Source organism: Acinonyx jubatus, chromosome B4 (assembly GCF_027475565.1).
Source record: "Acinonyx jubatus isolate Ajub_Pintada_27869175 chromosome B4, VMU_Ajub_asm_v1.0, whole genome shotgun sequence".
NCBI lineage: Eukaryota > Metazoa > Chordata > Mammalia > Carnivora > Felidae > Acinonyx > Acinonyx jubatus.
In genome coordinates, this window is record NC_069387.1 from 61,040,141 (window position 1) to 61,065,647 (window position 25,507).

At 38.7% G+C, this 25,507-nt stretch overlaps 1 protein-coding gene across 3 annotated transcripts in view; it reads left to right on the top strand.

Moving 5' to 3' along the window:
* The window catches only part of FAR2 (fatty acyl-CoA reductase 2), a 152,781-nt gene that overhangs the window by 89,786 nt on the left and 37,488 nt on the right, over window positions 1-25,507 (top strand). For all 3 annotated transcript variants that reach the window (XM_027035833.2, XM_053226096.1, XM_027035831.2), the window contains one exon: window positions 14,745-14,973. In XM_027035833.2, coding sequence (XP_026891634.1) covers window positions 14,785-14,973 — 189 coding nt within the window. In that variant the 5' untranslated portion in view covers window positions 14,745-14,784. The remainder of the gene's footprint in view (window positions 1-14,744; window positions 14,974-25,507) is intronic.

Sequence of the window (25,507 nt, forward strand, 5' to 3'; positions counted from 1 at the left end):
GCTGGACTGAAGCCATGCTCTGCAGTGTCCTGTGTTAGCCACATTCTATTATTGTTAGAAATGAGAATTCCTAAGTAAGCAGATTATTTTATGTATTTTTTTAAGTAAAAAAAAAGTCATAGGGACAACATAGGCTTACATTAAACATGGGGACTAAGGTACAAAATATGATCTGGAATCAGAACACAATTAAATCCCCTATACTTGCATTTCTGTTACCACTTATATCTGAATCAGTGGGGTACTCATTAAAATGCATCTACTTGGGCCCTGCCCCAGCTTTCTAAATCAGAATCTCAGAAAATGGGGTCTGGTAAAAGAGCCATTTTAGCCAGCTTTCCAGATGATTCAAATACCCACTACACTTTGTGAAACACCCCCTGATTTTTTGTTCATTGATTAAATGAATCGGTTCTTCAGTCTGACTCCTTCATTCACTGATTTAACAATATTTATCAAGCCACTTTTCATTGCATAGTATTGGGCTAGTTAGCATGTAAGCAATAATGCAATATAAAATACATCTCTGGCAAGTGTTTTACTACCTAATTAGGGTGACAAGGTGTACCCTCAATATCTATTAATAAATAAGCACAAGGTATTTGGATTCAGGGCCAAAGTAGCATTAATTGTATAGGATATAACATCCAGAACAAGGGAAACATCATTCTGTTCTGGTCAGATGACACTTGGAATAATAATCTCTCTCATTTATTACCTTATTTGATAATTAAAACTGCTCTGTGAAGTAGATAGAATATTATTTCACAGAAGAGAAAAAAAATTGAGTCCTAGAAATGAACTCTGCTCTGCTGCTAATTCCTACATCAGTGTTCTTCTCACTGTGCCTCTATTACACCTCACATAATTTTTTGTTGCTGTACTTAAGCTGAGACAGTTCAGAGATAGAAGAGTTTACCAGTAATGAATACTTTGGTTGAAAAACAGACAAAGGAAATAATTCCAAATAACTAAAACTTCCTCCTGTCTCTGTATTTTATATTCAGCTACCAAGACATCAAGCAAGGATTTTGTTCATTAAAATTTGTGGGAGAAGTCTTGCATATGGTGAATGTGTTAGCAGAAAATATTAATGATTATGATGGTTCATTTTATGTGTCAATTTGGCTGGACCACAGAAATAAATTTGTGAGGGTAGTCCCAAGATCCTTGAAGACCTAAGTGGTTATTCTTCTCTGTAGTCCAGAACTTACAGTGAGGACTGCTGTCACTAAATTGGAAAACCTAAATGCGTTGAAGATCCTCGCATGGCTGGAGTCAAGTGTTGACCCTCCATTGCCAAAGTCAAGGTGGTCATGGTTCCATAATGGACAGCAGAATGAAGCATAAATCAGAATATAATCTGACTTATAGAGTGCTAGGGCATTGACTGGTTGATCATGGTGTTCCTAGAAGTGAAATATATGGGAAGCCTACTAAATTCTTGCTTGATCTGTATAAGCAGAAAAGTTCTAGGTCAACTTGAACAGAAGTCTAATTTGAATCATTAAAACAGAGTTATGACCTCTGAATCAATTCCCAGATGCAAGCCAATTTACAGAGGCAGAATGAAGGGGGAAGCCAGGCCCCCTTGAGACAGGACAACTGTATATTGCTAAAAATGCATTTTGTTAATCTTTTTCCCTGCCATCCCCAAAGGGACCTACAGTCTTTAACCAGGTTAACTGTACGCTGGGGAAAAAGAAAATAATGAGAACTTTTGGGGACTACCGGACAGTGGCTCTGAACTGACACTAATTCTAGGAAACCCAAAATGCCCCTGTAGTCCATCAGTCAGAATAGGAGCTTATGGATATCAGGTGATCAGGGGAGTTTTATGTTAGAACCATCTCGCACTGGGCTCAGTAGGTGTCTGTACCCATTTTTCCTCAGTTCAGAAAGTCATAATTGAAATAGATATATCCAGTAGGTGACAGAATCCCCGCAGAATCCCTGACCTGTGGAGCAAGAAAGGCCAAGTGGAAGCCACTAGAACTGCCTCTACCTAGTAACATGGTACACCAAAAGAAATACCTCATTACTGGAGGGATTGCAGAGATGAGTGCCACCATCAAAGATTTGAAAGATGCCCAGGTGGTGATTCTTACCACATTCCCATTCACCTTGACTATTTGGCCTGTGTAGAAGACAGATAAATTTTGTAGAGTGACTATGGATTATCATAAGCTTAACACAGTGGTGACTCATTGATTGCAGCTGTTATACCAGATGTGGATTCATTGCTTGAGAAAATTAACACATCTCCTGGTATCTGGTATGTAGCTACAGATCTGGCAAATGCTTTGCTCTTCATACATGTTAATAAAAAAAAACAGAGCAATTTGCTTTCAGCTGGCAAGGCCAGCAAGACATCTTCACTGTCCTATCTCAGGGATATATCAACTCTGCAGCCCTATGCCATAATTTAATTTGCAGGAATCTTAATGACCTTTCCCTTCCATAAGCTATCATTTTGATCCATTACATTGATGGCATTATGATGATTGGACCTAGTGAGCAAGAAGTAGCAAGTACTATAGACTTATTTGTAAGATATCGTTACCAGAGGGTGGTAACTGACAAAAATTTTATTGGTAAAGTCCAACAAAAATTCAGGAATCTTCTATCTCTTTGGGGGTTTAGGGGGCCAGTGGTGTAGGGCACATTGAAATATCCCTTCTAAGATAAAGGATAAGTTGTTGCATCCGGTCCCTCCTACAACCAAACAAGAGATATGATGCCCTACTGAGCCTCTTTGGGTTTTGGAGGCAACAATATCCTTGTTTGGGTATGTTATTCTGGCCCATTTAGTGAGTAACCCCAAAAGCCTCCATTTTTTGATGGGTCCCAGAATAAGAGAAGGCTCTACAACCGGTCCATGTTGCTGTGCAAGCCACTCTGCCACTTGAGGCATATAATCCAGCAGATCCAATAATCTTTGAAGTGGCAATGGCAGATAAGGATGCTGTTGGGAGCCTTCAGCAGGCCTCTACTGGTGAGTCATAGCACAGACTCTTAGGATTGAGAGTAAAGCCCTGCCATCCTTTATGGATAACTACATTCCTTTTAAGAATCAGCTTTAGGCCTACTATTGGCCTTAGTGGAAACTGAACACCTAACCATACCACTAACTTATCATGCAACTTGAGCTGCCCATCACGAACTGGACCTCATCTGACCCACCAAGCCATAGAGCTGGGCATGCACAGCAGCACTTCATCATCAAATACAAGTTTTACATATCTGATCAGGCCCAAGAAAGCCCTGAAGACACAAGTAGACCCATGAAGAAGTGGCCCAAATGCCCATGGTCCCCACTAGTGCTACACTACCTTTTTTCTCTCAGCCTGCATCTATGACCTTGTGAGGAATTCCCTATAATCAGGTGACAGAAGAAGAGAGAGATGTAGGTACCACCCAAAGTGAACAATTGCTTCTCTCTGGGACATCCCCAAAGGATAGTGGTGAAGGGAAATCCTCTCAGTGAACAGAATGTCAAGCAGTGAACCTGGTTATTCACTTTGCTTGGAAGGAGAAATGGCCAAATGTATAACTGTATACTGATTTATGACCTGTGGCCAATGGTTTGTCTGGATGGTCAGGGACTCAAAAGAACATGATTAGAACACGAAAGAACATTGACAACAAAGAAGTCTGGGGAAAAGGTATGTGGAATGAGCCAAAATGTGAAGATACCTGTGCACCACATAAATGTTTACCAAAGAATGGCCTTGGCCAAGGAAGATATTAATAATCAAATGGATAGGATGACCACAGCTACCCCTTTATCCCCCAATAGACTCATAAACAAAGTGGTTATAGTGGCAGGGATGAAGGTTATGTGTGGGCTCAGTAACATGGACTTATGCTCACCAAGGCTGACTCGTCCACAAATACACTGGTGAGTGCCCAGTTTTCCAGAAAAGGAGACCAACACTGAATCCCCAGGTGATAAGCCAGCTACCTAGAAGCAGATTGATTACAATGGACTACTTCCATCATGGGTCGGTGTTTTGTTCTTGCTGAAATAAAGGATGTGGATTTGCCTTCCCTGCATGTAATACTTCTGCCAAAACTACCATGAACAGACTTATAGAATGCCTACCCACCATCATGGTATTCCATACAGCATTGCTTCTGATCAAGGAACTCAATTCAGAGCAAATGAAGTGTGGCGATAGGTTCATGCTCATAGAATTCACTGGTCTTGTCATGTTCATCACCATCCCGAAGCAGCTGACTTGACAGAATGGTGTAATGGTCTTTAGAAGACTCATTTATAGTGCCAGTTATGTGGCAGTACCTTGAAGGACAGGGGCAAAATTCTGCAGAAGACTGTATATGCTCTGAATCAGCATCTAATAGATTGTGCTATTTTCTCCCATAGCCAAGATTCACAGGTCCGTGCGTTAAGGGGCAGAAATGAGTGTCACCACTCACTATTACCCCAATGACCCACTATCAAAAATTTTCTCCCTCTCCTCATGACCCTGTGTTCTGCTGGCTTAAAAATCTTAGTTCCAAAGGGAAGAAAGGTCCTACCAGGAGTAACAACAATGATTCAATTGAACTGGAAGTTAAGCCTGCTGTCTGGCCACTTTGAATATCTCATGCCTCTGAATCAACAAGCAAAGAGGGGAGTCTCTGTGCTGGCTGGGGGAGTATTGATCCTAACTACCAAGAGGAAACACATTGGAGGTAAGGAAGAGTGTGTCTGAAATATAGGCGATCCCTCAGGGCATCTCTTAGCATTATAATGCCCTGTGATCCAGGAGCCAAGATGGCCGAACAGCATGGAAGTTTTTTGTGTGTCTCGCGTCAATGAAATACAGCCAGACCAACTCTAAACCATCCTACACACCTAGAAAACTGATTGGAGGGTATAATGCCCTGTGATCAAGGTCAATGAAAAACGACAATGACCCAATTCAGAGAGGACTGCTGATGACCCAGACGCTTCAGGAATGAAGGCTTGGGTCATGCCCACCAGGTAAAGAATCCTGGCCCACTGAACTGCCAACTGAAATGTAGTTACAAATACCATGTGACTAGTTACAGAAATGATGACTATAGTTGTCATGATTATTTTTGTTGTTTTGTTATGAATACATTTGTGTGTCTGTGTAAAACAAATGTTTTCCTCGCTAATCCTCTTATGTGAAATAAGATATATTAATTTTATATCTTAGTATTTAACTGATTTCAACTTTATGTCATAGTATTTTAAGTTATAGGATATCAGAAAGAAGAGTAAATATTAACCAAAGACTTTGCATCCTCTTCTGGGGAAAAAGTTAGTATGTTTTAGTTGTATGCAGGATAGTTATATAATGTTGGGCAGAAGTATGAGTTTGCTATTGTCATTATTTTGGAAATTATGGTTTAAGGAGATTTGCGTGGGTGCCAAGTCAACAAGGGTGGACTTATGATGTTTAATTTTATATGTCAACCTGGCTAGACCAAGTGCCCAGATATTGGTCAAACATTATTCTAGATATTTCTATGAAGGCGTATATGAATGAGATTAACATGTAAACCAATGGACTTTGGGTAAAGCAGATTACCCTCCATAGTGTGAGTGAGCCTCATGCAATTACTTGAAGGACTCAATTGAACAAAGACCGACTTCCCCCAAGAAAGAATTCTACCTTTGGTCTTAAACTGCAACGTTTCCTTGAGTCTCCAGCCTGCAGATTTTGGATTTACCAAACTTCCATAATCTCATGAGACAGTTTCTTAAAATTCCCTCCCCACTCCCACACACACATTTTTCTCCCCATCTCCCTCCCTCCCTCCCTCTCTCTCTCTCTCTCTCTGTCTCTCTCCCCTCCCACTTATTTCTCTCCTCCCTCTCTATCTCTATTTTTCTCTTCCTCTGTCTGTTGATGGATGGATAGATAGATAATCTATGTCATGTCATCTTAAAAAAAAAATAGTCTTTAGTTCTAAGCAGAGCATGAAAAAGTAGGTTAGCTTACTATCCATTCAGTTGGGTTCCTTTGGTCATTGTGTTAATAGATCAACTATTCTTTTATTTACAACCCCACCAATTTATAATTAATCAAGACAAAATAGGAAGCATCAAGATTTCCATTTGATTGTGACTCTTGATACCATTTTAGAATATTCACATGTTGGGGCGCCTGGGTGGCTCAGTCGGTCAGGCGTCCGACTTCAGCTCAGGTCACCATCTCGCAAATCTCGCGGTCCGTGAGTTCGAGCCCCGAGTCGGGCTCTGGGCTGATGGCTCAGAGCCTGGAGCCTGCTTCCAATTCTGTGTCTCCCTCTCTCTCTGCCCCTCCCCCGTTCATGCTCTGTCTCTCTCTGTCTCAAAAATAAATAAAACGTTAAAAAAAATTAAAAAAAAAAAGAATATTCACATGTTGCCTATTGTTTGACTTACCTATAAGCAATAATAATGGTACTATGCATTTTTATAATGCCTTACCATTTAGGAAGAATGTTTACATTTTAATTATTCACACCTAACCCAGTAGGTCCCATATTGTAGGCAGTCTACACACCTATTTAATCAATTATGATGAAATAATGAGTTTAGGTCATATTTTTCCTTTTTCATCTTTGTTAAGTTTGGAGGGCTTTTTGGAACACTTACTAATGAGCTAAGCACAAGGAAACTAAGAAGAATGTGTTAAGGTGATTAGTAAATTTTGTGTTTCTAAAGCCAGCCTGGACTGTCCTTCCCCCTTCAGAACTCTTTCCAAATTGGTTTTTCCTGACTATGGCTCATTGCTAATGTGATTAGTGAGGCTGTGCCCCCAACAGTTGCCCACAATACCCCTGGGGGTTAGTATGTCCCCATCAAGAACTTAAAAGTTCTCGCAGAAAGACTTTATATAACAAGCCCACAGTGAAAGGTATCTAAGTTTATTGCTGAATTGTGGAAACTAAAGATAAATAAAAAAGAAAGAATTCTGATGAAAACTCTTTTTTTCCTACTAAGTACTTGAAAGCAGATATGTGACTTATATACAGACTCTTAAGGCTTGGATTAATGACGTCTCTATAGTTTATTGTAAAAGGCCTGTCCATATTTTCACAAACATGTAAATGCCACAAATCAATAGCCTACCTCTATCGCCAAAGATGGGAAAATGAGACAGATACATTCGCTTCACTAAAAAGGTCTACTCCATAATTGGAGTAAGGTTGATAGGAATTATTGTCAAGTTATTTTACTTATCCAAAAATGTTCATCTCTCTGTTCATGTGTGTTTGTGTATGCATTAGGCTGCTCGAGCTACTATAATAAAATACCACAAACTGGGTGGCTTTAACAGACATTTATTTCTTATAGTTTTGGAGGCTGTAAGTCCATAATTGTGGTGCAGGCAAATTCAGTTTCTGGTGGGAGCTCTCTTCTTGGCTTGTAGACAACTCCCTTCTCTGTACCTACTTACATGGCCTTTCTTTGGTGCCTAATGTTTAAGGAGAGACTGTTCTTTGGTGTCTCTTCCTCTTCTTATTAGGATGCCAGTCCTGTCGAATTAGGGCCCCACCCTGATGATCCCATGTAGCCCAAACACCTTATATCCAAATGCCATCACAGTAGGTGTTAGACTTTGAACTTATGCATGTGGAGAGGAATAATTCAGGCCATAAATAGTGTTTAATGTAATTTTAGCTACATTTTTAAAAATATTTAAACACATTTTAAACAAATGAGGTTTGGGGGCACCTGGGTAGCTCAGTCAGTTGAGCATCTGACTCTTGATTTTGGCGTAGGTCAAGACCCCAGGGTCATGGGATTGAGTCCCTCAAGGGGCTCTGTGCTGAGCTTGGAGCCTGCTTAATACTCTCTCTCTTCCTCTGCCCCTCTCCCCAGATTGTACTCTCTCTCTCTCTCTCTAAAAAAAAAAAAGAAAAATAAAATAAATAAACTAAGGAGGCTTGTTTTGCAAATTTCTTTGTACCTTTAGTGCCCACAGCAAAAGAAGAGCCTATAAAAATACCAGCTGCCATGACTTTCTGGGAACTTTTTCAAAGTATATATCATTAAATTACCATTTAAAATCATGGAAAGAAATTACAGACATGAAAAGAGACTCTTTCCCTTTAATCCTATCACACTATTATACAGCTACTGTCATTGATTTCACACACACACACACCCCCATTCTTTCCCACAGGGGTTTGTAATGGACATTAATGATGCTTCACAAGTTTGTCGTCTCCTTTTTTTCATTGAATAATATTTTGTAAATGCATTTATGTGATTAATTCAACACATTTATTGAAAGAATTTCAACTGTTCAATTTTGATGAAGCAGAACAACTTTGATTTACTGAGTTTTACAAAATAGCATCAATTTTCTTCAATAGATCAGCCCATATTACCAGGCTCATTGCCAACTGACACTCCATTTGCCTACATGAGATATATCTTAATACACATCATGTCTGAATTTTCACAAAGGATAACAGAATTATCTATAGATGAGATTGGCTCAATTATTTATAGAATTATTAATATACAGTAACCAATACTAAATGGTTTTCCTTGGCTGATCTCCTGTTGGCCCAATTGCTATTCTTTCCAAAGTTTGCCCATAATCAGTTTAGATGGATAAAATTGAGAGGCTCAATCTATATGAAATGTGGGGTTCATAGTCTAACTTAAAGCACAGAGACCAGAAGAAATTTGGTTAAATAAAAAGGGGGTAATCTTTCTCTGAAGAAATCTTCCTTCATCTTCACTTTGAGTACTATCAGAATTTGCCATGCGTGTAATTTGCTTGGGTAAATATACTTAGCCATGAAGGATTTAATATAGGTAAAATAGGGGTAGCAGTGGATCTTATTTGTGCTTAGCTTCACAAACAGAAATTTAAGCCTTGAATCTTGATTTTTTAGTATGATGTGCTGCATATTATAAAATGAGAATTGAAGAAGGTCCAAGAACAATGATTCTCTGAAGAAGAGGCAATTTTTCCCGAGAGCACATTTAGCGAAGTCTAGACATACCTGGCTGAGGAAGAGCGATGTTATTACCATCTAGTGAGTAGAGGCCAAGGATGCAAGTAAAGACTTTACATTGTACCGGACAGCCCCCTCCTCCAAACATTTATTCATCTCTAAATGTTTATAGTGCCAAGACTAAGAAACCTTGGTTATGTAAGATTCCTGAGAGGCAAAGAACCTTGTTGGGTTTTTTTAATGTTTTTTTCTGAAGGACTATCAAGAAATTTGGGCAAGCTTGTCTCCCTTGCATTTCTGAATCTTAATTTTTTTATTTTCCAGAAGAACCATTCAAAGAATAATTCCCATATGCTGAAACCAGCAAAAATGTATATAACTTGGCACAACAATTATGATTCAGGATTTTCACATCTGTTCTCTAGAAATGAGAACAGCCTCATTTTACTACCAAAAGGATAGTAAAAACTAGCTATTTCTACTCATGACCATGGGAAATGATCTTAAGGAGAAAGCTCCAGAATAGAAAGGAAGAATCTAAGCTGCCTACAGCCTATTCACTGCTATTCCCAGTGCCTACCCAGTATCAGGCACGTAGTACGTGTTCAACAAACATGCACTGGCTGATTTTCATAGGCCCCCTCATTTATCATTCAAGCATCATGCATCCTACATTATACAGGATGATTCTGAAAGTTGTCAAAGTGGCTTAGGCTTCCCACAAGCCATATCATGAGCATGAGGGACAAGAAATTGTCCTTTGCTCTCTGCACTGGCAATCAGAAGATATGAAAGGCAAACCATTACCTGGTCAGCTGTCCTAAACGTATTACTCCTTGAAGAGTTGCATATCATCCATTACTGAATGTAAGGTTATTTTAATTTTTAAAAGAATTTAATTATTTTAATGAATTATATTCAGGGTTAACAGTCCCTGGACCTTGCAAGTTTAATACCCGGAATAGAATTCAGGGAGCCAAATTTCATATAGGAGTTTCTGGGGCCAGTGTTAAGCCATATATTGAGAGTGGAAGCAAGAAGTAGAGGAAACATCTCTGTTACAGCTTTGATCGGAGGATGAGGAATTCCCTGACATTTTTCAGAATCGCTTGTCTTGATCAGAATCTTGGCCACACTCCTCTGCCACCTGCTCTTGACAATTGGGTAATGAGTGCCAGGAAGTACTGTTTTATGTTTTGTTTTCCTGTCGGAGAACTCAGTGTTCTCTGCCATGGTTTGGGTTGTATTTGAGAAGTAGTTGGACTCCAGACAGAGCAGGCAAATTCCGTTCTTTGGGGACACATCAACCCTTCCTTTGTTCTATAAGAAATGGGCTCATTAGAAGTATATTACCTGCTTCCTGAAATTTTTTATCACATGCTACAAAACTGTGTCTGGGATCAAAATATGTGAACAGTAATGGGGCACCTGCGTGGCTCAGTTGGTTAAGTGTCTGACTTTGGCTCAGGTCATGATCTCATGGTTCATGAGTTTGAGCCCCACATGGGGCACTGTACTGACAGCTCAGAGCCTGGAGCCTGCTTCAGATTCGGTGTCTCCCTCTCTCCGCCCCTCCCCTGCTCAAGCTCTGTCTCTCTCTCTTTCTTAAAAATAAATAAACATTAAAAACATGTTTTTTTTATATCTTAACAGTATATTTGCATGGAAAGTAACCCTATCCAAACTCAGTTTCTCTTCTGTATTTCCCTGCCAACCAAGCTCATGTATGCCTAATATACTAAAGGGGTATGATGCCAAAACATTTTTATATAAAAAGGAATTGGCAAGGGTCATCATCAAGTAGAGTTGCATTTGGGGAAAACAGTTTACTTGGCTGGATGGTTGATTGAGTTGTAAATCACCTCTTATTTCCAAAAGAGGATTTTTAAATGCATAATACAGAGTACTTAAAATAAATGTCAAAGGGAAAAACCAGAAGTTATTAAGAGGAAAAACATATAATACAGTGACTGTATTAATAGCTAATACTTAGTATATACTATAGGAAACTAAGAGCTTTCTTTTTTAATTGACATTATTAACATACAATGTTATATTCATTTCAGATATACAATATAATAAATAATTCACCAATTCTGTACATGGCTTAGTGCTCATCATGATAAGTGTACTCTTAATCCCCTTTGTTTATTTCATCCTTCTTCCTACCCACCCACCCTCTGGCAAACATCAGTTTGTTCTCTGTATTTAAGAGGCTGGTTTTTTGCTTGTCTTTTTTTCCTTCTTTGTTTGCTTTGTTTCTTAAATTCCATACATTAGTGAGATCATACACTATTTGTTTTTCACTGTCTGACTTATTTCACTTAGCATTATATCCTCTAGGTCCATCCATGTTGTTGCAAATGGCAACATTTCATTCTTTTTATGGCTGAGTAATATCCATTGTGTGTCTATACCACCTCTTCTGTGTTCATTCATCTGTTGATGGACACTTAGGTTACTTCCGTATCTTGGCCATTGTAATGCCGAGTAAGGCTTCAGTAAATATAGGGAGGCATGTATCTCTTCAAATTGGTGTTTTTGTTTTCTTTGGGTAAATACCTAATAGTGGAATTACTGGATCATATAGTCATTTTATTTTTAATGTTTTGAGAAATCTTTATACTGTTTTCCACAGTGACTGCACCAAATTACATTTCCACCAAGAGTGCACAAGGAGTCCATTTTCTCCACATCCTCACAACACTTGTTATTTCTTGTCCTTTTGATTCTACCCATTCTGACAAGTGTAAGGTGCTATCTCACTGTGGTCTTGATTTGTATTTCCCTGAGGATGAGTTATGTTGAGCCTGTGACAGACATGTGTCTGTCGGCCATGTGAATGTCTTCTTTGGGAAAAGGTCTGTTTGGGTTCTCGGCTCATTTTTAATCAAATTATTTGGGATGTTTTGATGTATACTTGTATGGGTTCTCTATATATTTTAGATATTAAGCCCTTATTGGCTATATCATTTGAAAATATCTTCTCCAATTAAGTAGGTTGCCTCCAATTAAATATCTTTTGATAGTTTCCTTTGCTGTGCAAAAGCTTTTTTATTTTGGTATAGTCCCAATAGTTTATTTTTACTTTTGTTTCCCTTGCCTGAGGAAACATATCAAGAAAAATGTTTCTATGGCCAATGCCAAAGAAATTACCACCCATGTTTTCTTCTAGTTTATGGCTCAAGGTGTCATATTTAGGTCTTTAATGAATTTTGAGTTTATTTTTGTGAATGGTATAAGAAAGAGGTCCAGTTTCATTCTCGTGCATGTGGCTGTCCCGTTTACCCAGCACCATTTGCTGAAGAGACTGTCTTTTCTCCATTGTATATTCTTGTCTTCTTTGTCAAAGATTAACTGGCCATATAAATGTGGATTTATTTCTGGGCTGTCTATTCTGATCTAGGTGTCTACTTTGTGCCAATAGAATACTGTTTTGATTGCTGAGAGTTAAAAAAAAAATTTTTTAATGTTTATTTTTGAGAGAGAGAGAGGGGCAAAGTGCAAGTTAGGGAGGAGCAGAGAGAGGGGGATTCACAGAATCTGAAGCAGGCGCCAGGCTCTGAGCTGTCAGCACAGAGCCCAATGTGAGGCTCAAACTCACGAATGAGAGATCATGACCTGAGCTGAAGTCAGACACTTTACTGACTGAGCCACCCAGGCGCCCCTGATTGCTAACAGTTTTAATGTATTCACTCATATAATTCTTACCACAGCATTATTAAGTGGATGCTTTTGTTATCTCCATTTACTGATGAGCAAACTATAGCATAGAGAAATTCATAATTTGCCTGAGGTCACAGAGCTAATAAGTGGTAGAACTGGGATTTGATTTCAGATGGTCTTGCTTAGAACCTGTGCACTAAACTAGGATGTCATACTGCCTTCCAGACGTGGTGACAGCACTTTCCTGAGTTTCAAGGCAGGCAAGACAAAACTCATCAATACTTTTCCCAAGTGATAAAATCTAGAGAAAATCATTGGATACATTGCAGCATGAATAACATTATTGAACATGACCAAAATTATGATTGCTATTTTGCACCAAGTCCAAATGTGTTCTTCAAAATAGTATTTTTCACATCAGCCTTCAATAAGAGGGGTTTAAATAGGGACTCAGGGGATATAGCTAACATCATTTGAAATCCAGATTTCCTAAAGTGAATAGTGTTGATGATTGGGTGTGATTTCTGTCACTGATCCCTATTTTATTTGCATTTTTAACAGTCTATAATTATCTTGTTTGCATATTTACTACTTTTGTGTTGTTGGCCTCTTCTGCTAAAGGGAATGCAAGGGTCTGTTTGCCTTATTCATCTGTTAATCTTTGGAACTTTGCACAGATGCCGACATGATAGGTCCTCAAAATTACTTGTTGAGTGAATTCATGAATGAACGAATCCTCCAAAGGCAAAGAGCTCTGCCCAAGAACAGCCTCAAATTCCTTACAGTATAAACTATGTCTATAATTACAATTTGTAAGTTATGACTATGAGAAGTTAAGGAGTTCGTTGAGGAGTTACTGGCAGAGTAATCCTGACTGGACTTGACAAGGCAGGGTGCTGACTCTTCTGCCTGTTTTTGTCTTCTTCATGAGCTCTGATGTTAGGGCCAGTCCCTGGGCTTGTGTTTTGCAAGATCAACCCAACCCCATCCAGCAGATTGCCGGGGAGCGGCTACAGATGGCCGTCAGTGACAATGACAGAAAGGAAGTCTGCACCCACACCACAGCACTGTTTCATTCAAAGCTCTCCACCGCTGCTTCCAATGGACAGTTTTAAACCCAGGCTTAAAGACGAAACACTTCACGTTGCATGCCTACAGTATATGGTGCCTTTTCCAGGAGGCCCAGGATCCAAATGCCGCATGTGGCTTCCCCCTACCAGATTTGCCCCTTCTCTGTGTTCCTGGCATTGGCCGGAAACGGACGATAGATCACCTGGAGCCACTTCAGGGTTAACAAAGTCCCTGGTCTGTGGCTTCACTTGTTCGAGCTTCTCTGCCCTTTGTCTCTTGCCACATTTCAACCCTAAGAATAGCCGCCATACAGGGAAAGGGAGGCACGGGGCCCCTTTTTAGCTCAAGGAAGAGAAAAGCATATTTATTCAGAAATGGCTAGGTAGGCAAAGGCCTGTTAGTTCAAGTGAGACCAAAAGCTATTTGTTCCAATATTTTCTGTAAATAAAACTGCCACTGTAATGGTAATTCCATCATAAGTTTCAAAAAATGTGATGGCTGTTCTCAGCTTAATTTTCACAGGCTCTGGGGCCACTACTAGCCTTATCATTTACATTCTCATAACCCTGAACTCCTTTTATTTCCTCCATATAGCACAATCTATAGCTTGTACCTTTGCTTTTGCTTTTTGGACTGGGACACCTTTACTCCAGCCCTTCTCTGCCTTCCAGTTTTACCTCATGCATCACCACCTATTCAGGCGGGTCTTTCTGCAATTTCCAGATCCTGCTGTACACCCCGCCTCTGTGACCCCCTTTGTTTTAGCACTCATGTATTATATTTAATGATGTATTTAGGTGTCGGCCTCCATTTGAATAATAGCAATTTATTGAGGGCAAGAACCATGTCTCACTCATTTTTTGCCCACAATTCCCGGCATAAAGTCTGGCATTTAATAAAGTGATCTCAATAAATCTCGATTGAAATGAATCATTTGTCAATAAACCATGATGTCCTCACTTGGGCCTTTTTCTACATTCAAAACTCCTGGAAGCATCAGAAACATTTTAAATGACTGCATTTTTGAGCTTCTGAGAATGTAACATTTTGTTATTTCTCTTCCTTTTCAGGAACCTCTTTCTGGAGCTATAAAAGACAAAGAGAAGAATCATGTCCATGATTGCAGCTTTCTATGGTGGCAAGTCCATTCTCATCACTGGGGCCACAGGCTTCATGGGCAAAGTGTTGATGGAGAAGCTGTTTCGCACCAGCCCAGACCTGAAAGTCATTTACATCCTTGTGAGGACCAAGGCTGGCCAGACTACGCAGCAGAGGGTTTTCCAGATCCTAAATAGTAAGGTATGCCTTAGGGGAAGAGCCTTGGGGCAAGATGACTCACTACAATATTCCCTGACAGCCCCAGATTGCAAGTTGGGGGGGCCAGGATGCCTGGGCAGGTAGAGGAGAGGAGACAAGATGGCAATCAGGTGCTCATAGAAATCTGTGGTGTTTTCCTGTAGGAGAAGAAAGAGGGCATAGGCTCTGTCCAGGGCAGGTGAGCAGATACTCTATGTTCTGGAAATTACTGAGTAAGAATCAAAAATGCTAAAATCCCCAGAGTGGACTCTCCAACCTCAAAATCTGTCAAAGTTCAACAGAACCCTTTCCTACTTCTAAATTCAAGGTAGCCCCCCCCCAAGTTTTGGATATTCTATTCTATTCTGAACAGGTATGATTAGTAAGTAGCCATGCGATAATACTTGGCAGTTGTCCACACTCCACAAGGTTTAGGTGTTACATACTTATCTATGGTAACTTGGTATTTGTATTATTCCATCTGTTCTTCTAAGGGGAAAACATGGAACATGAAATACTACATACATAAATTAGCATTTGCGTATCAGACCCCCTCACTCCTTAAATAAAAGATTGTACGTATCCTCCCATGTTTTATAAATCTGAAGGTAGTATTGGCTTTGGTCTCAAGCATATCTTAGTCAAATTCTGGCTTATCAGTTTATTGTCATTTTACCTCGTAAGCTCCGGTTTGCGGTGTTCAACATAGGAACAGAGACAAGGACTTCCCAGGATTGCTGCAGGAATTAAATGAAAAAAAAAAAAAAAAAAAACGCATGTGTCTGGTTCAGAGGCCCCTTTGAAATATACAGGGTCATTTAGGGTTGGCAAAAGGAAAATTTAAATAAGGTGTTTTTCTTGTTGTTGTTTTTTTGTTTTCTTTTATAAAAAGCCTCCTTTCCCATGTTTAGAAATGCTCCCATCTAACGGAGGCAGTATCTGTTAGCACAGCACATTACAGACACTCAGGAACCCCGATGATCACATTTACCTGCAGGTACCTGGATGAGATTTTGGTACAAATGATCATGAAGAGAATCAGGAAAGCCTCTCCTGTTTCTCATGGCTTGACTCAGCAGTGGGACAAATAATAGTAGCTGACAGTTATGTAGTTAGTACTTATGTACTTAGTATTAAGTACTTATGCACCTAGTACATGGCAGGCACCATTCAAAGGCTTTTTTGTGCCTTACCTCATTGATTTTTGCAACAGCCTGATGAAAAAAGAATGATTCATATCCTCAATTTTCATTTTCCAGATTTTATGGATGGGAACACAGGCCTGGAGTGTTAACTTACCAGAGGTCACCCAGGTGGTAAATGAGAGTCAGACTCTAGATCTCAGTCTGGCCCCTGAGGCAACACACTTGCCTCTGCCCAACACTGCCTGCTTTGTAGCTAGTGGGTCTTAAAACCAAAATGATAAGGTGGCATAAAGCTGAAATCTAGATCCCTCTTCAGACAGCTGTGTTCACTTATATATCCCTAATGGAGTTTGTTTTTCTCACATAGCAGACATGCCTTTTTAGCTTGGTAGCCGGCGAATAGATCTCTAGATAAATATTGTGGCAGAGTCTTGTGGTCAGCACTGTCTTTACCTACTGTTCTTTTCAATCACACAACAATATTACTTTTGTCCTGGAGATCTTGATTGTACTGTACATAACTTATCTGTGAAACTGACTTGCAAATCTCCACACTTGTTCCCACTATTGGGCTATTTATTGCCTGCTATTGACCTTTATGTATAGTGGTTCTCAAAATGTGGTTTCCAGACCAGCATGATCAATATCACCTGGGAACTGTCTGTTATCATCAGATAGTGCTTGAAAAGCATAGGCTTCACAAGGCAGACTGACCTGGGTTTGAACCTCAGCACTAGCAATTAATAGCTGTGTGACAGTGGGCAAGATATATACTTGTATCTATGACCCTTGGTTTCCTTATTTGTAAGTAGGGTAATAATACCTTGCTCACCCGAGAGTGGTCTGTCTGTCTATCCACCTCACTCTATCTCTGTCCCCTGCTCAAGTCTTTCTGGATTCAAATCCAAGTCTGACATCATTAGGTATGGTATAGTTTTAACCACTATCCCCTGTGGCCTCACTTTTTACTGTTATGCTAATTAGGGTTTATTGTATAGATTTCTTTTCTCCATAAATTTTACCTAAATGAATTATGGGAGGAAAGAAATCTGTTGCGCATTAAATGGCTGATCAACTTAATATCTGTGGTAAAACACCATGTCTGCATGACCATTTTGTGGGGCTTCTTTTCTTTTTTTAGTACTTTTATTTATTGAATTCCTTGGACATCTAAAGAATTTGGAGAAGCTTATACACTATGATTATTTTTTAAGGAACCTTACTTCTATGTTATCATTTATAACAGAAACGTTAATTGCTAAAAAGAACAGATTCTATCACTTATTGAAAACAAGCCTTTGGAGGGGTGCTTGGGTGACTCAGTTGGGTAAATGTCCAACTCTGGGTCAGGGCATGATCTTGCAGTTTGTGAGTTCAAGCCTCATGTCAGGCTCTGTGCTAACAGCTCAGAGCCTGGAGCTTGCTTCAGACTGTGTGTCTCTCTCTGTCTCTGCCCCTCCCTTGCTCACACTCTATCTCTCTCTGTCTCTCAAAACTAAATAAATGTTAAAGAAAACAGGCTTTAGTTATGCAAAGACCCATTTTCTTGGCTATGTGGAATTTGATACCTACAAAAAGATTTTCCATAGGGGGAAAAATGATGTGCTTTATTTTATTTCTGGGCATTCAAAAACTGAAAAGTTTCCACTACAAAAATCATGAATTCTTGCCTCAGAATATGAGGATGCTCTTGCTGATTGGCTGTCAAGAATGCTGTGTGCAGGGAAGAGACAGCCCAATCCTTATTACTGACTGTGACATATAAGGTATTATTGCTTATATTCATTTTGAAACTAAAAATTCAAAAGAAAGACAAACCTTAAGATTACATTTTTAAAATATGTGAATACACTCCTTTTGCACAAAAAAAAACCCCTTCCAGATCATATTAATTTTTTTGTTTTGTTTTTTGTTTTGACTTAGAGTATGTGGCTATTTAAATTCAAATTAATTAAATAGTGAACTTTAAAATTCAGTTTTCAATCATAGTAGCCATATTTCAGTGCTCAATAGCTACGTGTGCTGCTGGCTGCTTTACTGTACAGGTATAGAACATTTCTATAATCACAGAGTTTTAGACAGCATTCATTTAGATGATTGAGTGTCTTGTATGGAAGGACCATGCTGTGATTAAGATTTTCAAGCTGCCCCTCATTTTTATTAACTCTACACTTACTGAAGTGCTTGCTTATGTGTCACATGTATGCTAGGCACTAAGGATATGAAGACAAAAATGACATGGCCAAGTCAAGTGTTGGAGATAGTCATGTAAAACATGATTACAATGCAACACAAGTTCTCCAGAGAGAGGAAACCAAAGGGCAGTCTAAGCAGGAAGAACCACACCTGCAAATGGATGGCTGGTATGGTATATTTGAGAACCTCTGGGTGACTTGCTTAGCCCCAAACAAGTGAGTTTTTAAGAACTAGAAAGGCATGCTAGTTCAGGCCAGATTCTGAAAGACTACACACAATTGTTTTAGTTAGCTCACTTTCAGTTGGAAGAAAACTCGATTGAAACCGGCTTAGAAAACAAAGATGATATATTGATTATACAATGGGAAACTCCAGGACCACAGTCATGGGCAGTGGGCTGGAGCTCTGGCCACCTTGGTCTGTGAATCTCTCAGCTCTGCCATTTTGTTCTAGTTTTATTCCAGTTATGAATAAGATGGTTGTTATCATTGCAAGATTCATGTGTGTGTGTGTGTGTGTGTGTGTATACATATATATGTATATGTACATATACATATACATATACATATACATATACATATACATATACATATATATATGACAGCCTTTGGATAAAGAGAGGCTGGCTCCCTCTGAAACTCTCTTTCAAGATTGATGAAACCTCTTTTCTGGAAAACCTCGTATTTCCCCTTATATCTTACCAACCTGGGGTAGGTTATATGTCAATTTCTGGACCAACCCCTATCACATGTGGTATGACATATACTGATTTATTCAGAAACTCCAGATCTAAGCTAACCACTGAGCAGAGGGTAAGAGTTCACTTAGATAAGTAAGTGTTTCCCCCGGGCTGGGGTGAGACCATCTTCTCCTGAGGCACAGTGGCTACTTGGAGAATGGAGAACATCTGAATGATAATTTAGATACTTCTCAAGACCCAGAAGAATGGATATTAGGAAGCAAGCATCCTGAGAAGAGCCTGGTCTCAGGAGTGACACAGACCTGAGTTGGTGTCCTCTCCCCACCAAGCAGTGTGCCTTTACATAACTGAGCCTGAGTAACCCAAATAAGGATACTAATGGCTATTGTCTTCTACACTGTTGTGAGATGTCAGTGAGCTAATACAGGAAAGACACTTAGAATAGTGCCTGGACCAGGGTGAGAACTTGGCAATTATTAGTTTTTAATATTACTATTCAAATATGGAAGCTTGAGCTTTATCTTTTAGGGGATGGCACTCCAGTTGAAGGCCTTTTTTTGTCTTCTGAAAGCTGGATGATTCCGCTATTTTAAATAATGGTAATAAAACAGCACTCAGCTGATGAAGATGGGAAATTAATTGTGGGATCTGTGATTGTAATGAGTTTAGTTGAGTAATTGAAACAGAAATCATACTACATTTTCCCCTTATGGAAGAACTCTGCCAACTCATGGAATAGAGGATCAGCAAAATACATTCTGATACAGAATATCTAAATGTGTTAGGCAAAATATGTTTTTATAAAATAATCTTAGTGCATCACTGAGTTAGAGAAAAAGCAAGAGCAGAAACAACAATGAAAAATTAGCCACCTGAGAATTCTGAATAATCTTGGGGAGGATCTTGAATTGGGAGTGTAATCAATCACAACTCAATTAAGGTGCAGAGAAACCAAAGCTGACTTGTGGGTTAAAAAGGTGAAGTAGAATTTCTCTATGGGTTTTGTTAATGTAAAGCATAAAATAATCAGCTTTTGACATTCACTAATCTAAAACATAGCCATCAATTGGTCATCTCCAATGCAGAGATAACTAAACTGGAGGTTAGTTGTCATTGAAAACCAAGAAAAAACCAACCAGCAGCCATTTGCTGAATCCCTGAATGCTTAGAAGTCTCCATTTCTAGTCCCATAGATGTCTTCCAGTTGAAATTTTTAAACCTGTTCCCCATATCTTTCAGGATAGTCCCAGTAGTATCAAGTCCAGCATACAAAGTTAGCTTTCTGTAAACAGTCAGGCTCACATACCCACCCCTTTGCTAAGACTGTCTTCACACAGTCTCCTAAATTCACCCTCAGAATAAAAATATTTTTCTTTTCTTAATTAAAGTTTTGTCCTTTCCCTAAAGAAGCCTTTGCTGTTGTAAAGTGAAACTACTGAAGATATGTATAAATGAGTGTTTTAAAAGGAAACAATTACTGTAGCATCAAAATGCTCAAGAGATTGGCACATGGAAAAGTCTTCTTAAGTTTCTAGCTATTTCTGGTTTTGTAGCAAAGGCATTCATTATTCTTTCATAAATTTTTGATGTACGTGGTCAGATACAAGCATGCAGAATGGACAGATCTTGGGCTTCTACCTAAAAGGGGAATAATGTAGTTTAACATTTTTGTAGCATCATATTTTAAAAGTGAGAATATTCCATATGAATTCTAGTTTTCTTCTATTTGGTTAGAATTTGGGGGGAAGGTGCAAGTTGGTTATTCCAAATATGTGGGCTGCCACAATCAACTTTCCAAGATAGGGTTATACTTCAGGGAATATGCCCATAAGCCTTTGATTTCCTAATAATTCTGTCTGCTTTTATGATCTCCTAATGTCAAATCCAGTAGGAGTAAAAGAGTCTTATGTATGGCAGATAATACACCATTTTCTCAAGTGTATTGGATTAGCCAAAACTAATAACACATTTATTACCCCAACTTTTCCCTCTAAATTTTAAGTCTAAGACCTTTCCATTGTCATTACTCTCATGTGTTATCACTGTCCACTTGGTAGGTAATCAACCAAATTTGTTGAATGAACAAGTTTAATGCATTCTAGTTTCTCAGTGGTCTTGTCTGAGTCCAGGCCAAACTTTAGTTCTATTGTATGGCCACTCTTGCTCCTGGTTTTTACTCAGAAGAACTTTACTATCTGGGTTAGTGTTTCTTCTGATAGGCTTCTGATTCTGCAAATATTTATTAAATATCATCCACAAATCAAGACCCAGTTTCTATTCTGTCACTTAACTTTATTTTGACATAGACAGGGTGCTTTAAATGCAATCATACCTTATTCCTAAGTGAGGCCTGGTATCATTTTTAAGCAATATTTCTCGTCATTCACACATAGCAATGTATAAATTCTAATTCATCTTAAAGTACAACGGTATTCTTTTTTTTTTTTTAATTTTTTAATGTTTATTCAGTTTTGAGAGACAGAGAGCAAGTGGGGGTGGGCAGAGAGAGGGAGACACAGAATCCGAAGCAGGCTCCAGGCTCTGAGCTGTCAGCACAGAGCCTGACGTGGGGCTCGATCTCACGAACTGTGAGACATGACCTGAGCCGAAGTCAGGGACCTAACTGACTGAGCCACCCAGGCGCCCCTCAAAGTACAACGGTATTCTTAAAAGGTAGATAAAGGTATGTTATGTCATATCAGGTAAGTTAGGCTTGGAAGTATGTCTTTTCTTAATTTTTCTTAATTTTTTTTTTTTTTTTTTTTAGAGAAAGAGCATGAGTTGGGGAGAGGGAGAGAGAGAAAGAGAGAGAGAGAATGAATCTTGAGTAGGCTCCATGCATAGCTCAGAGCCCCACACAGGGCTCAATCCCATGACCTTGGTTTAATGACCCAGGCTAAAATCAAGAGTTGGACATTCAAATGACTGAGCCACTCAGGTGCCCATGGAAGTTTTTCTTTAAGACATAATAAATTAAAATGTTATCAGTTTGCCTTTGATTCCCACTATGTCCCCAGGAAATATAGTCAAGAGAACATCTGTTGTATCTATCAAAATTCATGCATCTGATTCATCTCTTTCCTTTCATTGTATGGACAGATACCACCTCTCGCTTCCTGGTTCCGTGCTTTCAGAGGGAAACAATTAAGTGGGAAATGCTTTGGAAAAAAGGTTGTTTTTCATCCTTTGGCCACATGGAAGTGGGGCTCATGAATCAGAACAGACCAGTTTCTTATATATAACTAAGTTTCTGAAGTATTTTCAGAGCACTTAAGGGAAGTGCTCTATATCAATAGAGGGAAAGATATCTGAATTGATGGCAGATTCTTGAAGACTTTCTCACAAAGACAATTAAGCTGGCACTCTAAGAAAACAACCAGAGACACACAAATATTGTACCAACATATTATTGTAGTATGATTTATTGTAGCAAAAACTAGAATCAATCTGAATGTTCCACAGTCGAGGAATGATAATGTAAACAACAATACATACATTTGTTAGACTAGTATGTAGGCATTAAAGGTCATATTTTATAAACTATTAAATGACATGAGAAAACACTTCTCATATATTGAGTGCAAAAAAAGTCATGCAAAACCATATTCAGTATCACCTCAACAAACGTCCTTAAATGCTGGTAGGATCTTGAATTAATTCTATTTTTTGGCGCTTCCAACTTTTCAAATTACAGTCATCATGAGCATGTTTACTTTTATGGTAAGGCAGAAGGCACCCTCTTTCATAGTGAACAAATGAGAGCAGGAATATTTTCCCAAAGTCTTGCAAATACAGTAACAATGAACATGTTTCACATTTATAGTGGGGGAGGAAACACCCACTTTTTAAAAAAGCCAATAAGCAAGGCAGCATGGCAATCACGAATTTCCAAAACTAGGTCATCAGATATAAGTTCAGTTGATTGTGAGTTTTGAAACTGTTTATCCAAATTAAATAATTTGATTTGATTTGTATTAGAAATATGATTCTAGCATTATTATTTTTTTAATCTTCTAGTTTATTTCATAAAATCTGAGAAACATCTAAGGAAAAAAAGCCAGATACCATGTGCTGAAATGTGAATATGCTCATCACAGACCCGTGCTGTTCAAATCATGGGTCCCCAGGGCTCCCATGCTGGCCGCTTAGTTCTTACTTATGAAAAATGTATTCATTTTTCAACAAACCAGCTTTTCACTGTAGCAAAAACAATTTTAGATAGAGAAATTGGTATTTTATCTATTTTGCTATCTTGAATATGGCTTTGCTTAACAAGACATGGCTTTTCCCCACTACAGCAGATAATGGGTTGCCAATAACTCATTCAGTTATCAAGTTCCAAGAAATGTGTTTTGAGGGTCTTTAGTGCCTTAAAGATGTGTTCCTTTTTACAACAATCATGTCCTACTTATACCAATTTAGGGTCTTAAATCGGTTGTAATCTATTCCTAATAACTGTTTAAGAAAACATCAAGGAGACAATGTCCGTATTTGAAAAATAAAACCCCAGGTAGTTGAATTATATTAAGAGGTAGTTAATTAAGAGTGATTGAGAGGTTAGTATCTAAAAAATGTTTTATTGAGAGAATCTGTAGAAAGTTTGGGCTTCTCCTATTAAACTATAGTAATCAAAAAAGGGAAAGGTTGCCATGAGATTATGCTGGGTGTAGAATCATCTGAACATAATAACATTATGCTGGATTTAGATGCTGGGTTTTTTAATCCTCCGAGAAGACCAGGCAAAGCTCAAGGTTTCCAGGGCAGGACTATCTTGTACAATGTCACTACGAAGTGGATTTTTAAACAAAGGTAGGGCTTGGCAGGTTGCACTGGATACTTCAAGTCAACTTCTCTGGAAAAATGTGAATTACTCAATAAGCTCTTATTTGCCCATGAGATAAATCAACTCTGAAATACCCTGGAGAGCTGTGGTTAATGTATCATACAAGGTCACACACTGGGCTCTCAGTTCACAGAACTAACCAGGTTTAAGACAATGGGAGACCGTAACATTTTATGAAATAGTTTATTGACTCCTTTCACAAACTATCACTGTTTGGTAGTTTCTAGAAGGCATTAGACAAAATAATCCTTGAGAGGAAAAATAATGCATTTAAACAAATTAACTTTGAATCAAGTAACACCTGCAAAAGAAGCCAACAATCTGACGTTGTTAAGTATTAAGAAACACTCAACAGAAATGTTCATTTCATTTTGCGTAGAAGTTCCTTGTTAATTTTCAAAGACTTTTTCATGAGGAAAAAAGGCGTTTTCATGCTTGGTTCAAGGCTACCCTGTGTAAGATCTGCTTGTTCCCAACTTTCAAAAATGAATTTCTGATTGGCATTAATGGTTCTGTTAAATCTCTATATAAGGCAAAGGCAATTGGAAACAGAAGTTTGTATTTTAAATTCCCAAAGCCAGTTTTGTTCCGTTACTAGATTTTATTTTTCCTGAGAAACCATCCCACAAAAAGCAAGAGGATTCTATGAACTTAGGACAATTAGAATATAATCTTGCCAGGAATTTAAATTTCCCATGATTAACAAATACACAGTTTTAAAAGAGTGTAAATGGCCTTCAGTCTGACAGTTACTCAACTCAGATTAGTTGAAGCATGTTAAGCCAACCCCCTGTGGGTCATTTCCTTTCTCTTAAGAAAAAAAAAAAAATTAAAGAAATTGATTTAGTCCTGGGGATATAATAACAGTCCCAGAAGCAGAAGCAATTTATTTTCCCAATCTCTTATTTTCTTTTGCAATACAATTTACTAGGTAATTCAATCTCTGGCATGATTTCACACATCCAACTTCTTTCCTTCTTTTTCAATTTCTTCCAGTGATATCAGGTCTCTTTCTTAAAAGCTTCAAATTGCCCATACTCATTTCACTCAAAAAGTCATCAAGCCACAAGATTCAACTTGACTCTGGAATACATTCAGTTTGCAGAGGTATCCGGATCACATGGTATAATCAGAAACCTTTCGACGACCCAGCAAATACACACACACACACACACACACACACACACACACACAGAGCCGCCTGATTAGCAGCTCTTGAAAACTGAGTATTATTGTATATGTGGAAATGGAGTTTTCCTATTATCAAGAACTGAAGTAGCAAGTACTATGCTAGGCATCTGACTTTCCTGACCCTATCTGACCCTCACACAACTCTGTGGAATGCTTTCTTGCTACTTCACAGATGACAAACTAATCCAAGAAAGGTTGTCGCCTATCTAAGGAAATCCCAAGGAAGTAACACAGATTTTAAACACTGTTCTCTTACCTGTAAAGCTTACACCTTCCCCACCACATTGCATTGCCTCCCCAAGAAACTGCATCCTCCAAGCCCTGGTTGTCTTGGCAGTAAGCCTTGCTCTCCAGGCATTATACTTCCCAATGATGACCACTTCATTAGGAAGGGAAAACCATGGCCACCTCTGGATTAGTATCACCACTTTACCCATCCGTTAGCCTGGAGAATGCAGAGAT